This window comes from Diadema setosum, chromosome 10 (assembly GCF_964275005.1).
Source record: "Diadema setosum chromosome 10, eeDiaSeto1, whole genome shotgun sequence".
In the NCBI taxonomy this organism is placed as follows: Eukaryota; Metazoa; Echinodermata; class Echinoidea; order Diadematoida; family Diadematidae; genus Diadema; species Diadema setosum.
This window is the reverse complement of record NC_092694.1, coordinates 8600630-8617542: the sequence shown is the minus strand read 5'-3', so window position 1 is coordinate 8617542 and position 16913 is coordinate 8600630. Positions and strand designations below refer to the sequence as shown.

Here is a 16913-nt window from a genome sequence, read left to right as displayed (position 1 = left end):
AGCCTTGAGGAAAACTTAAGCTAGCCCTTTCATCGCGGATACATACAACAGACGAATTAAAAACGCACTAAAAGAGAAAGCAATCTCAGGAAAGCGGAAATCGGAAGTAAACTTTGAGATGGGATCATTTCATTTTTTATTTTCTGTTCAGTCTTGTTATTTTCACAATCGGTCTCTCAGCAACGTCTCTTATATAATTGTGTAAATGTGTACATGCATTATATGCATGCAAACAAACATACGTGGGACACATGTTACACTGTATACACAAATAATATGCACCTGCACATACTCACATTTTCAATCATAGTGTGTGTGTGGGATGGGGGAGGTGCGCTTGTATAATGTGTGTTTGCATTTCAAACACTCGGTCTTAAAATGGAAGTTTTTTCCCCATCTTGCAACAGAAAGGCTCAAATGCTTCTGATTTATTTCTCACAACCTGTGGCGCATTACATCACACACCATGACCTAACAAAGCTCTTATTTGTTTCTAAAAACGGAATATTTTTCGGGTTATTTTGTGGCCGCATGATTAGCTGTCATCAAATACCAGTTATGTGACTATAGTTAGAGAAGAGGGCAATGACCCTTACCTGATCATCAGGACATTTGGATTTGATTCGTCGTTCCGTCATCTGTATTTATCTCTTTCTTGTACTTGTTGAATAGTCATGCTGGCGACGAACCAAGGTGACACGCTCCGCTGGTGTAACGGTGCTTTTGAAGGCGGAAGTGGGCGGAGTTATCTTACCTGGACTGCTGGCAAATATAAAGAAATGTCCGTCGTAGAATCATTCCAGTCGTCTCGATTAAATACGCTATTGTGCCGAGTTACAAATTGCTGTTGAGTCGTTTGGACTTTTGTGTGTGTTTTTTTGTTTTTTGTTTTTTATGTATCCCAATGGCACATTATAAATATTTAAGGTAATCCAAGTAGGAAGAGTAGATTTGCTTGGTTTGAAATGAATTTTGAACAAAAAAAGAAACGAAGCAAGAATTTCACAGGATTTTCTAAGGAACTAGTCTGAATGACACGTAAGGGGATAAGTTGTTGTTGTTGTTGTTTTTTTTTTTATTTCTTTTTTCTCCAGTGATCGAGTTGATCCTTCATTTTTCACGGGTAGTGATTACAAATATTCTATGAAACTGATTTGTTTTCTTAAAATTGTCTGGTCATGAAGCAAAGATTTATATTTTGATTGGTGTTCTGTTGGAAAGTGGATAATTGTTGTTTGATTTAAAGTTAATGTTGAAACTGTGCTCGATCGTTGGCGTCAACAATGATTTCTATTTTTTTTTTGACGTTATTTTAATGCCATTTGGGTCATGCCGACTGAACGCCAGTGACGATATTACACAATATAACTTAAAGACAAACAATATTAACGTGGTCCAGTGAAATCGTTGGCATAATTTTCGTATTATACTCCTCTATCTAGACCCCTTGTCCTGTGTGCAGAAGCCAATGGGGGGGGGGGGGTTAAATGGTTGTAAAATATTCAAAACCATGTCTTCTCGTATTACGCAATGTCAAAACAGAAGTGCTTATAGCAAGTTTAGGACTGTACCACGGAAGTGTGGTATGAATCACCTGTATTAATAAAGTCAATAGATTTGTTTACCGTAAACTCTTTGCGCTGTATTTCACATAGTAATTTTACGCAGTTTGAAATTGGTTTTAATAGCTCGCTTGCATTTTGTAATGTGGCAGTATTGTGACTTAACAAAACAAGCATTTCATACCAACGTTGCCAGTGACACCGTTGCAAAACAGGTGTTCGTTCGTACGACTACTGAAAACCGTGGTCCGTTTTATCTATTTTTTTTTTTTTTTTTTGTGAAGTCGCAACGACTGGAAGAAAGATTAGCCTTCCTTGGCGCTGTGTGCACGTTGTCCATTCGCATTGCGCGCACGCACTCAACGAACCATCAGAACCACACGCATACCACGCGAACCGCAACAATAAGGTTTAGAAGTTCCAGAGTAGTCATAAAATGGTATAAAAAGGTAGCCCGACCGAAACTAAGTAGATGTTTGTTCGATTGTATCACCACCTGAGTGACTAAACGCCTTTGTGCCCTCTGACTTAACACTTTGTTGCACAGTTGTTCACCTGTACCTTGCTTATTTACAACTGAGATTTTCTCTCATCACTGCACCAAAAGGAAGAAAAACGCTCAGGATAAAGCATAATTAAATTGAAACGCCGCAAGTTCAGCAAAATGTCGTAGACTATCGTTGATGCCTATCACCGTCGTCACCATTTAGAGAGAGGTTACCTTCCTCCGAGTTTCATCGCTGTGTGTGCTTTTCTGTTTGATATAACCATGGACCAAGTACGGAATATCGGCAATTGAAGTAACCTCATCCATACCTTCGGGGTTCATCGAACCGGTTGGATCTACATTTGGCATCACACCATCTCGGGACCTGATCCGGCAAAGTCATACAGGTGTATGTATACTCTCTCCTCCCGTGAGCTTTAGAAAATTGGTAGAGAAGAAAACAAAAGGGACCACTTGTCGAAATACCATCTACTTCTGCACCCAGTGGAAACTATATACACAAACGAAGATGATGATGTCCGTGTGGTATCTCGTCGTCTGCTGTATACTCTCAGCCGTTCGCTCCAGTACATGCCAGCAGACAAACAGAAGTAAGTACATCGATAAGTGTAGGACAATCCGATTTAATTTGACATGCAACATAATATATTTCGGTTATTTCGTTACTTGCTAACGCCTGACAATATCATATGATTCCATGCGTGGTTTTTAACACATTTCGGCATTGATAAATCTCAATATTTGAAGATTGAGCCCATTTCCTCCAACTCGTCTGTATATTCGTTCTTCATTATTCCTCAAACATTCCATTGCATTGTATTGTTTCTTCAGCTTAAAAATTAAGATTATTACTGAACAATGCGGTGAGCACTTTGTCGCCATTATACTAAGGAAGTGGTTTGACCCTTGAAATTGAACTGTTAAAATCACTGAATCGCATCACCACCCGCGTTGTTGTTTACGTGAACTTCCTAATGCTTGTATATTACTATAGTTTAACCCAATAGGCATCGTTGTGAGCATGTTTCCTTTTGTGTTCCAAGTGCACGTCGCTGTTCGTGATGAAAACTTCCATTTCTCCTTTCTCCGGAAGAAGACATCATATCGAATTCCCTTGGCTTGTTTGTTTCAAGCCTATCTCATAAGACTGAAAGTCCAAAGCTGCGCGGCAGACCCGCATAACTCGAGCGGATCCGCTTTCATCACCGACAATAAACGGTGACGCCTGACGAGCTAAACGCCGGATGCTGTGTGGTATTGGACCGCCCAGTGCAGGTCCGAGGGACCCTTGCTCCCCCTTATTGGGGAGAAAGGAGGTTGGGGGAGGTGAATGTTCAGACCTTTTCTTTTCTTCCATACTGAAATGATAACAAATATGGCAAGACAAAAAAAACCTAATAAGTAAAGGCAAAAGATTTTTTTTTTCGATGTTTATGGCTGTCCTGAAGTTAGCTGTTGCTCGAAATAATACTCGTTAGCACCTTGGAGGTATAACAAAGCGCAAAAGATAGGAAAGAAAACATACGTCATTCTATTAGCTTCAGCGATTTGGGCATTTTCTACCATGAACTCATCGTGCTCGTTGGCAAAGTTACACTATTCATGCACACAGACGTTATGTTTCTCCAAAGCGGAGCTTACCGATAGGAACGGGAAGAACTATTCATCAAACAATGTGAACTGTAGATAGGTTGTAGCAGATTTCATCCGTGTTTGAATAGACAAACATCAGATCATATAAATGAATATTTAAGTAAAGAGAATGATAGATGACCAATACCCTTTCCACGTCCATTGTGGTCTTTGGAACTTCATGCCTATAGCATGCAAATAGAATTGATTGAAAACAAAAAGCAAACGAACCGACCAAGGTTAACATTATCTGATCAACAGCATTTCCGATAGGATCGGATATTTTAAAGCTTGGGTTCCTGAACCAATCGACACAGTCTACGGATATTACCAATCTCTGTAGCTACCAGGCTCGCAGAGAGTAAAGTAAAACAAAACTAAGCAAAAGCCTTAAAGACCAACTGCCGATAACGTCTATAGGATACAATTATTCAATCAAGAAACATTGTCTTTGCGATGACGTCAGAAAACTTAGTCGTAAATATCATCATGCAGCTTGATGTTGAAATAGCAGTCACTTTGTTTTACTTGTCTATTTCTGATGGAACCATAAATTCTATTATAAAATCATTATTCTAGATTCTGAAAAAGCACAGAGCGCCTACACAGATGATATGGAATGCATGACCTGCACAAAGTGTGTTTCCGCATGAAGAACAGCTTTGTCCCCAACGTTCTTTTATTATTGCATTATTGTCTTGCGTTTGCACTCAGCTGTTCCATTCAAAATTTTGCCAATGCTACTCGACTCAGGTTAATACGTTTTATAGATTTATAATATACCAGCGTAGATTGACACATTATGTCTTTGCTGATATACCCATATAGGGTATTTTATTCATTGCACTTGTCACTGCATGCATAACGAGAAATAACGATTACAGTTTTATTCAATATGTGTGCTGCCAGTTTCCGAAATCTCAAGTATAATTATGTTGTAAATTTTTAAAACCATTTTTGGTATTTGTTATTCCTATCTTCTCTTTCTTTTGCGAAGCTGTATTATATTACATTATTTTTACCCCTTTACAACAAAAATTGGTCTGAAAGTGTGATGTGGTCACATGACCATCCGAATTCAAGGTTTACGTGTAGACCCCAATGATAAGTTGCTTGGAATTATTACAGACGCTGTTTGTTGATTGGCACTTCACAGTGGTTCAATTTGAATTGATTGTCAAACTTTGCTAACTGAACTTTACAATGCTGTTTGGAGGAATGAAATAAAAAAAAAAAGAACTCAAGCGCACAAATAGAAATTTTTTTTTTCTTCTCTCTCTTAAAAATTACGATGGTTATTAACCATCATGTCAACCGTCGACTTAACAGTTGGGTGTGACATCGTTGTCTATATAATGTGGGTAAATCTGAAGTTGGTGAGTCCTGCCACTGACATATTTTTCCAGTTTTTCATTTCTTTTAAACAGAGCTTCATTTTTGCGCAGTATCAGAGATTTTGATGGCATGTGTGATTATGCAGTTTGGTGTTGTATTGTTGTTGTTGTTGGTTTTGTTTTTTTTCAAACTGGAAACAATGTAAAAGTGCCTTTAAGCATAATGATTGGAGTTAGTTTCCTGTTACTAGGTACGCGGAAAAGAGTGCTGATGGGCATTGTTCAATGAGCGCCCTTTGTTTTGCTACATTATTTTTGGATCCCGTCTCCAGACTATCAAAGTAATCCCAAATCGCTATAGAATAAAAGGATGATAAATGTTTTAGCGTTTTCAGAATGAGCCAGAATGTCGGAATGACCAACAAAAGGTGACATAGCAATACGTTTACTTGGCGGTTTTATCATTAGTTTCTATGGGAGCTTTAGCACATCAATCATATGAAAACCGTGCATTGGCTATATCCAATAAAGACAACAACATTGTAATTGTACAGGTGTATTGAAATGCACAAAGGCTATATAAGAACACATCATCTATTGTTTCAAGAAGGTTCATCTTTCCGACAAGTGACGTCCGTGAGGAAATGCAAGGTCACGTCATGGGCAATTGGTAGGGCCGTCGGTGATGTCATGAAGGTTTTATGACGTATTTAATAGGCGTGAGCTTTGCAGTTTTGCACTTATTATGGCAACAGAATTTGCCAGACCATAACAGATCATTATACATTTCACAATTATATAGACATTCCATTTCAACTCTACCGCAATTTCCTTTGCAATAATTTACCGTGTTAAGGGACTTTCTTGTTGGAACAATTTGGTGTAAATGTAGTATTCTAGGGATTAAATTAAGCGTTCCATTAAGTTTATTGAAACGAATGGCACAGCAAGGCTTTAATGCATTACACATAGACCTACTTGTGTACCAATCGGAAAGTCGGGGTTGACCCACAGTTTTGTACACCGATGAAGATGAGAAGAATATAATGACAGGGTCATATCAGGGCAATCACTAACCCCCCCCCCCCCCCCCCCCCCAACAAGAATTATCCCCATAGCAGCTAAATACTGGTTAGTGATATGATTAGAGGAAAGATTAGGGTTAGGTTGATAGGGTTAGAGTTTGGGCTAAGGTTAGGATTAGGTTCAGGACTAGGAGTAGGATTAGGGATAGGGTCAGGAAAAAGGTATGGTGTAATTGTCCAGGGGTAAGTACTCTAGGACCATCTATATTATTATGCATATTGATATATTAATGATTTATGTGTGCCTCTTAGTGTCCTTGTTTATTTCATACTGAATACTACACCATCAATATACGCATAATAAGACCATTATTTATTGTTTTATGTAGATACGTACGCGGTACTAAGTTCTTATAGGTCTGTGCGCGTAAACATAGCTATCCTAACTATATTTCATACTACCACAGTTTTCTTTCAAGCGACCATGGGATGTTCTTTTATTAGCATCCCCCCAATAAAGGAAGGATCTTCCCAATCCGAAGCGACGCCCGTGCCGGCCCGTCTCTCCGAACAACCCGCTTATCTCCCCCGAAGTCTATCCCTCCTGAGTCCGTCTGTCACCGCTGAAAGCGCGCGGAGGCTTCTACAAGCATGTGCGCCGCATTATTATGCTAACTCCTCTTTTTCCATATTCCACTCCATCTTAATTTTTCTGCACGAGAAAATGAGCGCCTAGATGAAGGAGGGACTAACCGTGGATAATCCAAACTACAAATTAGAAACTGCCGGCTGCTGCGGGGGATTAAATCGACTAGAGAGGAAGAAAAAACTCCTTCGAAAAAGAATCCACGAGTAGCAGAAATAGTTAATTAGGGGAATCTAAATATTTTGTCTAATAACAAAATCCGCCGTGATATTTTTTCCTCTTTATATTCAGTAAGAACAAACTGTCCACAAAGGGATATGTTCTCAACGTCTGATCGAAACAAAATTTATTGATGGAAATGTTCACATGTTTTTTGAAATTCCTTTTTGTGTGTGTTTAGTGGAAAAATGAGCAAAGAAAATGGGATTCCATCAGGAATCCCATTTCCTTTGCATCATTTTGTTTTCTTTTTTTCTCCACGTTTTGTTGTCCTTATCGTTGTTTTGTTTTGTTTTGTTTTTATCTAATTAGAGAAGCAAATAACGAAATGACAACAATGGCTGGAGAAGACTGACTCCTTACAGGATCAACAATCATAACATTCTTGTTGTTGCTGCTGTTGTAGCTGCTAGCTGCTGTTTGCTATTATTTGGAGGCTCAATCTGAAGAGTTCGAGACTATTTGATTATACTGAAAAATGATATCAGTATTTTGATGTCAAAAGAATACTACGATGAAAATTACGCATAATGTTATGAGTGCATGAACAATGTTCGGTGTCACTCGATATCATCTACTTGAAAGATTTATCTTCATACAAATTCGATCAAAAATATTTCCCTGCTTCTTACACAGCCCTCGCCTCTTGCCATTTTGAGAATACGGAGAACTGCGGCTTCAAGATCGTGCCTGACCTCAACGGCGTACACCACTTGGAGCTGTGGACCCTGAGCATGGGGGGCAAGCTGGGGAGAAACGCACCACTCTCCGACCACACCCCCGAATCTAACCTAGGTAAGAATTAAATACCTATTGGCGCTTTCATGTAATATGATCTGAATCGCATAGGAAAGATACAAACAGGTCATATATCTAAAGAGTATAATGACTAAAAATTATACCTTCATTACAGCTGAATAGTTCGTGGATCTCAATATCACAATGCCAAACAGACGACAGTTAAGTCTATATCATGTATACAATATCAATTTTATTCCTTTATTTCATACATATTTATATAATCCACACATTCTACTGACTCGCAATATTTTAAAGACCCTTTAAATGCTGCTTGCCATGGAGAGTTTTCAAAAAGAATCAAAATGAGAAACTTTTGTATCACAATAAGAGTAATGTCGTTCTCCATGCTGTCAAATTTCTTTCAAAGTTCCTATTTCTCTGCTCGAGTGTTTGTGCCAAGATGGCTTTAGGGCATATTGTAGGGGAAGAGTAATGTCCAAAAAATCAGCAGGGAATTTCACGGTGCACCTTGTCTCAATGCGGTGTTATTGGTATTCGCGTTGTAAACCACTTTTTTTTTTCTATTGGTTGTTCTGTCAATGATGTATAGTTCAGCTGGCCAAATCATGTGTATCGCCTCTGAGATATTTTATATGCCGCAAAACAAACCATTGCACTCTTTTTATTGTGATCACTGGTTTGAGGAAATAAGAAACACATGGGTATATATATATATATATATATATATATATATATATATATATATATATATATATATATGTATCCCGGCCCTTTTAAAGCCTATATTGAATACGTTACAATGAATTTCAATGCACAAGCATTACCAAAACGAACAATTACGAATAGCTCTCTTCATTGATACAATGTAGTTGTATAAACTTATTTCATGCAACTACATCATGCAGAACTGGCGGTTGATATCAAGCAATTTTAGTTGAGAAGTATGAAGTTAATGTTCACGTGTGATTTGGTTCTTTCACTTTTAATTTTGCTTCCCTAAGTCACATCCTATCATTATTCTTCTTTGTTAGGAACGGATTGAAAAATAACCAGAAATTGCAATGCTCAAGTTCATCAAGTATTATCACCGCCGTCTCTAACTAACACCAAATTTTAGGCTCAGCAAAGATAAGCGTCAATATGTACACCACGTATGCAGGGTACTTGAAGTGGACACATCACGCTGTCAACGCAGAGATTAGTCTCAATAGAAGGGAACAGTCGCAAAATAAATTGATCAAGAAGTCTATCTGATAACTGGAGATATTTCTACGTTCTACTAAAGAAGACGACTTGAAGACGGAAATAGAGATAAATAGAGAGACAGACGGACAGACAGACAAACTGAAAGAAAAAAAGACTGAAAAACACAGTGAGGGAGAAATAGATAGATTGAAAGAGAGGTGGGGGCAGACAGACAGAGCGCGGAAATTATGTAGACAAGCGAGAAACTCTGATAAATCCATGGGATTCGGGCCACAAGAAATGACAGGAAATTGTGCGTTCGGGGTTAGATCGACTTAACATGTGAACGTAGCCAGGGTGGTGGTTACCTTGAACAGACTATAACACTTGTTTTCGATTTTCTGCACACAATATTATCTGGTGTGACCGTGACCATCAATGTAATTGTTACGAATACAACTGCTCTGTACATTTATCAAGACTCGACACTATTTTTTTTTTGTTCGGTGGCCCGTTTGGGCCAACGAAATATTTAAATCTGAAATGTTGGTGGCCCGAAAAAAAGGGTATGTAGTGGCCCAAAATACAAGCAAACGTAGCAATCCATTTACAATCGTAAGTTACCGGACCGGACCACCAGAAGATGAATTTGGTAGCCCAACACCAATATCTTATGTGTGTATAAAAGCACTAACTTTTTTTTTTTTTGAAAGAAAGAGGGTTCAAATTTCACGACAGTTAATCGAAATACAGCCCTGACAATGACGTTACTAAATCCATTTCATTTATTTGTCATTTTTAAGAAGGAATATCAGTCTACAAAACAGAACATGAAAAAGCAATTTGCATGATATTCTACATACATCGAAATATGATATAAACACAAACTGTTGTATCTTTATAAAACATTCGTTTGTGTCCATCATTACGTTTTATTGTGATGGAAGATTTGACATTGATTCATTTTGTCAACTCCAGATTTAATCCTCTCATGTGGAATCAGTGATGCAGCACAGAGCATATTGAATGTATTATTTAGAAAACATATACTACAGGTAGTACTCCGAGGCACTTAAGTGTCTCCTTAGTCAGATTATATGTTTCGTTCTGCTTTGTCTTGTGCAGTATGCAAAGTTAATGGCTGGATTATGTAATGATATTGTTGTATACTATACGTCATGTCATTAGTGGCGTTACTGTTTGGCATTAGCACAATTATGATATTATCATGATATAAGGAAAAAACATTTCACTTAGCGTTTAACACATTGCGACTTCCTGCGCGGATCATAGGAAATGCACATTCTTTTTCTCGTTGTCCTTTACTTTCTGACATAACTTTCTCTATAAAACTGTTTTCAGATTGGCTCGCCAGCACGAAATCGCTTGAAAGCACCAGCGTATCTGATTTCAATAACTTCACCACCGTCATCGTCTCGCCCAGCATGAACTTCAGCACCGGTCGGGGTCACGTGACCTTTTACTACTTCCTGTGGATAGCGGACGACCCGGAAGGAAACCAGGACACCTACCCGACCTTGACTGTGAAGGGGTGTGATGAAGAAATGATGTGGCGGAGGCAGGATTTCACCGCCGGGTGGCAGGTTGCGACTTTTGATTTCACCTGCAGTGAACCAGGAACGGTAAGAGTCTGTGGTTATATGCACAATTTCTCCCCAACCCCGCTCAAGCATCGATATGCACACTAATGTACACCCCAGCAAAAAACAAAACAAAACAGCACAAAACAAAACAAAACAAAACAAAAAAACACCCCTCTTTAAACAAGTTCACCTTCATAGACATGTGGATTCATTGAATGCAGCAATATTAGTAGAACACATCACTGAGAGTTTGAGGAAAATTGGACAACCCGTTCAAAAGTTATGAATTTTTGAAGTTTCTGCTCAGTCACTGCTGGATGAGAAGACTATACTACAGCTTGTGATGTCACATGCTATTGTGTACAACAATATAAAGAAAACATAAAAAAGATTCAACATATTTTCACTTTTCTCGCATAATAAAAGAACGCTTGACTTGCCTCTTTCAGAAGGCAGGCGGAATAATATTACCCTTCACATACGTCAGTGACAAGTCGAGGAAATGGGTACTTTTTTCAAAAGACAAAATTTTGTGAAATTCTCTTTATATTTTCCATATATCGTTGTACGCATGTGACATCATACACTGTAGTAGTCTTCTCATCCAACAGTGACTGCGCAGATCGATACTTTAAAAATTCATAACTTGTGAACGGATTGTCCGATTTTCCCCAAACTTTCACTGATGTGTTCTAATAATATTGCTGCATTCACTCAATCCACATGTATATGAAGGTGAACTTGTCCTATGAATTTCTGCTTTGAAGTACGCCCTATAAACTGAATACCTACGCCAGTAATCTGATTTCTAGTCGTTGCCGTGCCCAACTACACCCGGTAGCATGACTAAAATCTTTTCGCAAAGTACTTTTTTTTTCTGCCCACAAAGTACTTTCTCATTGATCGATCATATTTTAGGACATAAATGTACAATGCATTTTATTTTTCAAGGCAAGGTTATGGAAATATAAAAAGAATAGAATTTCCACTCGAAGAAAAAAAAATGTAGTCCCATGAATATCACATTGTCAAAGTTTTAATTCCACAATTATTGGCACAAACATTAAAGTGATATAATTTTATATTATTCACTCTTCTCTCGTAATTATGATCGTGAAAGAGAAGAGTTTTCATTTTTTTCTTTTGACCACATACAAATAGCTCCGTTATGATGAGGGTCCAAGACTATTCTTAAATCGCTTTATTGCCCTTTGATTGGATTCAAAGATACCGCTAGCCAGCGGTATCTTTGGCATAGCTCTGTATTTTGATGTAAATTCAAACCAAGCAATGCCTCATTGACCAATTCATCTGAAATCGTGTATGAAAATACCAGACAAAACCTATGCATAGTGATTGCATAGGCCTTCACATTACAGAATTAGATCGTCAATTTTCGACGTCTCCCTTTCATTTTAGAGCTAATTCGTGATTGATGCACAAGGGAAAAGGGTGGAAGATGCAGATTCTTTTAGTGCACAGTTGTCCGATGACAAAGTTGCATTCCACGCATGTGTAATAATTATCTGTATGTGAACGTTGGTGAATGTGCCAGTTTCTGTACTTATGGTATAATGTAGTTGTCCAGGACCTGACTGGACCATTGCAGGAAAGAACTGGTCGGAAATCAACAGACAGATCTGATAAAGGGGGTATCCGGTAGCAGAGGAAAAGAAAGGTCAATCTATTTGGCTTTAAAGTTTGTTATATGAAAGTTCACTGGTCCAGGAGTAAATACTCTGATGTGCTGTAGCCCATGTTGAAGAAATGAGCAATGTGTAAGCTACTTAGTAATCAGGAAGGTTTAACAGTTATTTATAACAGCCTACAGGTATTAAGGATACATTTTGATACATTGTACAGGCAACATAAGCTTCACTGACGGTTTTATTTATTTGTCTATTTATTTATTTCTTTGCAATCTATGCCAAGAAGACAAAACAATAGTTATTAGTATTCATACAACTGTAATAAGTCTGAATTCTTATAGTTTGCTTACTTTTCTCGCTATTCTAGGGTATATGCAGGAATTTCTCCAGAAACAATCTGCTTTGGGTAAAGTTATTTTTTCCCATAAATACATAATCATAAATTATGAGGCGTTTAAGAGTGAATGTAATAAAGATAGTGCTGGCAAACATTGAGGGCAGCAAACACACACACATACAAAATTACGTGACAGCATTTTCGTGATTTCAGGGAACTTGCTTCTAACATCATTCTAACTTTTTACGATTGCAGATCACATTCGAAGCCCTTCATCAACGGCCTGGATCAGGTGTCGCCATCGATGATGTCAAAATCATAGAAATTCCGGATCAACGAACAGAAGGTGAGAGCAAAGCATTCGTGATAAACTGTTGCCGTTTTAGCTGAATTAATGTTATCCCATTCTGAGATGGTGAGAGTGCTTTCGTTGGCAGTGACTGTTTTTGCAAGCCCAAAAAGGGCAAGTACAAATAAGAATAAAAGAGAAAAACTAAACACACGAAAGAGACGAGGCAAATTTATATGTCCCCAAAAAGTGAAAAGAACACACACAACACACACACACACACACACACACACACACACATTAGTTAAAAACAAAATTCAAAACGGTACAAAGAACAATGAGAATGTGAAGGACGTTAAGGTGCCTTGAACACTCTGCCTTTAGTGGCAACTGAACGCCCTTGTCATTCTCAACCGACGTTAATATGTTCCTTTGAATCTTTAGGACAATTTTTCCAATTTCGACTACAGCTGGATTATTATTGACAGATACTGATTTGAAAGAGACTGGCGATGCGGAGGATGATTTGGCGTAATTAATCCTTTTTTGGAAATGACAAACGTCAAATGAGTTCAATAAGCAACAATGAATAGATAAATAAATAAATAGATAGATAAATAAAATGATTAATTGATTAATTAATTAATTAATTGATAAGTAAATAGATAAATAAAAGATGAACGTTTTCATTTTGTTGTGGCTAACAATGATTTTCTACGTCATCATACCATCAGTGACAGGCATGGATCCGTCACCAACTCTCGGAACAGCGACACGATCTCCTACATCGCGTTCTTCCATGTCACCTGATACCTCACGGCACACTGACAACACCACGACAGAAAGTGCTCTTAGCGATTCGACTGGCATTGGAGGTGAGAATAAGAGATTATTTTTCTATATTTTCACTCATAATTGACTCAATAACTTTATATTCATAACGACATTATATTACCGTATAACTACGTTGTATTATCTTTATAACTATAATTATTACAGAAATTATGCTTTGTTGACAGGTACATAAGGTATTATAGTTATCATGACATCGATATAACGGAGGGATATAGAGGAGGGGATAGCTGGGTATCAGCAGACAGCACAGAACACTTTTAATGTTAATTTCCCTTAAAAAACAGAGGACGTGCAGCTAGGATATATCAATCATTCTTTAAGTTATCCATCTTTCCCTAATATGCTTGTTAAGAAACAAAATTATTTTTCACGCTTCACTTTTGAGGTCGATGTTCGTTATACCTCTCTTCTTGTGGCTATCTATCTATCTGTCTATCTATCTACATACCTATCTATCTATCTGTCTATCTATCTATCAATCTATCTATCGATCGATCAATCTATCTACCTCTTTACCTCTATCTATCTATCCATCTATCTATCTATATACCTATCTATCTATCTATCTACCTACCTCTCTATCTATCTACCTATTAATCTAACTTTCTATCATTACCTGTATTCATATCGATATTCATGTATGTACGTACTATCTCTCAATCCCTCTATACCATTTTGATATTCTCCCAAAGGTCGGGTGCTCATTCTCGCAGCTGGTTGTCTCCTGGGCGCCGCGCTCATCCTGACTTTCAGCATCGCCATCCACTGCTGCTTCTGGAAGAAGAAAAGGTGAGACATTAAGAAAAGTAAAGAAAAAGCAGCCCCTGTTTATATTTTTCTTTCTCTCTTTAACCTATCAAGTCGATTGAGAGGATTGTGACAGACTGATCCTGGCCTAGACAGAAGGCTACAATTTCACTTTTCTTTTGTCACACCGAATTTTGCATATTTGTGCTCACATCTTCACTCTTAAAGTCGTTTCTTTATGGAGCAGGAAGTTGAAATAATTCATCTTGCCACCATCTGACATGATCCGTCATGGGAACAACACACTTGCTGATCATCATGGCACAAAAAAACAACAACACATTAACATAAAAATGTAATAATTGAATAGAATTTCACGTTTTAGTATGGCTCCTCTGGCTTACAAGAGAACCGAAAATCTTATATCATTGCAATGTTCTTGTTGATGTTGTTGTTTTTATACATATATGTATATCGTTTGCTAGGGAAATAAATGTCACTGAACCTCAAAAGTGTAGGTAGGGTCTTGACGTGGTATATGATGGTTGGCATGTTTTTATTTCTAAATTTTGTTGTAGACGGGCCGAGGAAGATCATATCACAAGCAGCAACGGTGGTCTTCAGGTCTCCAACACCGGCTACGACTTCCTAACCACCATCGTCGGCATCAACAACGGGCTCGACGGCAGCAAAACCATAGCAACTGAGTCCACAACGCTGTCGACCATCGGCAAGGGCTCGTCCTACCAGATGGACATTCTGTCGGTAAGAAGGGTCGCAGATGACACCTTCGAGAAGCGATTGGATGGGTCATATGGGGCGCCCTCTAAGGGCAAGAGACGCAGCATTACCCTGGCTTCCTTCAAACGGGTCCGGAGCAGCCGCGACAGGAGCTTTGAGTACTCTGAGATTCCCGAGAGCACATCCCCAACGGACGAGAACGTCTACCACTTTGCCACCCTGCAGACGCAACAATCTAATCCCAAGGCACCCAAGCTTGGTGTCATAGGGCGGACCAAAGCTCTAGTGAGAAGCAACTCCCTGCCTTCCAGGAACAGCACGGAGAGTTGTGTGAGCATTCGAATGGAGGGACCCTACCACATCACAGACCTCATCGGCAACGTTGCTATGGACACCGCCATTTTCCCCTCCATGGAAACAGTAATCTTCGACGAAGTCTCCTCACGAAGGAAGAGTAGCGTGAAGTACGACCAACCTCTACAGAACGTTCCCCATCAGACTGACCCTAATGCTAACAGATATGAAGAGCTGAACAAGTCGAGCAGCGGACCAGATTTGATGCTACAGGATAGTCCGAAGCGAGCAGTGGGTAGCCATCAACAGGCAGAAACTGATCAGCATGTCTACAAAGAACTAGAAACAAAGGGTCGAGGCGATTGGTATGATCTCCTTGATCACGTGTCAACTACGTCAACGTCACATGACATCAAGCAGTCTGAGACTGGAAAACATGTTTACAAAGCACTCGAACATCGGCAGCGCGACCAAGACAACTATGATCTCTTGCAATCCACAAATTTGCACACGACTATTCAAAAACAAGACAGTGCGAAATATCACGTTTACAATGAGTTGCAAACACCACAGGACCAGGATAATTACGACCTTTTGGAGCCAGAAAGTTCGGAAGTCAAGCAAGCCCATCGCGACCTCTCAGATTATGAAAACCCTCCAGCCGTTGCGCCCAAACCTACATCCCCCTTCGCTCCGAGACCCATGTCACCGCGACAAAATTGGCAGCTGCCCTCTGCAGCTCAGAGTGAGACAGCGCCCCCAACAGCAGCTGTCGATCAGGGTCCGGAGGGCTTCGTCATGGTTCGCGATCCGAAGTACTACACGCTCGTCCCCGACATCGTCCGAGACGCTAGCTACGAGTATCCCGCCGTGGTCTTCCAAGAAATCGACGACTTAGATGACGATGATGCCAGCGACACGGATTCGAACGCCTACGAGAGCTTCGAGCGACCTGTTACGCCGAAAGACCGACGGCAGAGCTTGAAATCGAAGAGCGCGAGCAACGATCGCGTCGAGGAGGGACTTGGGAAGAAATCTCAGAGTGACCCCGCAGCCCTCAAACAGCAGCAGCTGGCTAAATTCTTAGACGATGATTACGAGAATATCGAATAGATTCCTCAGGCTAGTCGAAAGACGACCACCTAACGATAGAGCAAAGTTAGTGTCAGACACTGGCTAGCCAAAGAGTTTAAGAGTTTTATCGCAAAACGAGTCAAGTCTTATTTTTGTTAAGTTAAGATATTTGTATTTAAAGCTGCTAAAACAAAGAAAATAATAAGAAAATACATAATTTATTCAATCATATCTTCCAGAATATTCCTTTGTTATATTGAAAGTGAGGTATTACTGGAAAGGTTTAATTTTGCTATATCTGATGATGGACTTATTTTAAAACGCTTAAACATGGCGCCTAGCTCATTTTGCGATAAAACCCTTTCAGTTGCTTCCCCAACAAGCCCCACCACCTGCGCCTTCTACGCAGAGGAACAAAACAAAACAGAAAAAAATTAAAACAAAACAAAA

At 39.1% G+C, this 16913-nt stretch overlaps 1 protein-coding gene across 1 annotated transcript; it reads left to right on the top strand.

Annotated features, from left to right (window-relative positions):
- The first annotated feature begins 2578 nt into the window (after nt 1-2578).
- LOC140233715 (uncharacterized) lies at nt 2579-16561 on the top strand. The gene is made up of 7 exons (XM_072313815.1): nt 2579-2660; nt 7563-7721; nt 10236-10516; nt 12719-12809; nt 13487-13627; nt 14300-14396; nt 14933-16561. Exons 1-7 carry the CDS (start codon nt 2579-2581, stop codon nt 16500-16502), a joined length of 2421 nt encoding a protein of 806 aa, XP_072169916.1. The 3' UTR covers nt 16503-16561.
- Nucleotides 16562-16913: the final 352 nt, after the last annotated feature.

What these genes read in the sequence shown, in the direction of transcription:
- LOC140233715 (XM_072313815.1), top strand. Translation starts at nt 2,579, where the DNA reads ATGATGATGTCCGTGTGGTATCTCGTCGTCTGCTGTATACTCTCAGCC. An exon ending in CACCCCCGAATCTAACCTAG is followed by an intron (nt 7,722 to 10,235) that starts GTAAGAATTAAA and finishes AACTGTTTTCAG; the next exon opens with ATTGGCTCGCCAGCACGAAA. An exon ending in CGATTCGACTGGCATTGGAG is followed by an intron (nt 13,628 to 14,299) that starts GTGAGAATAAGA and finishes ATTCTCCCAAAG; the next exon opens with GTCGGGTGCTCATTCTCGCA.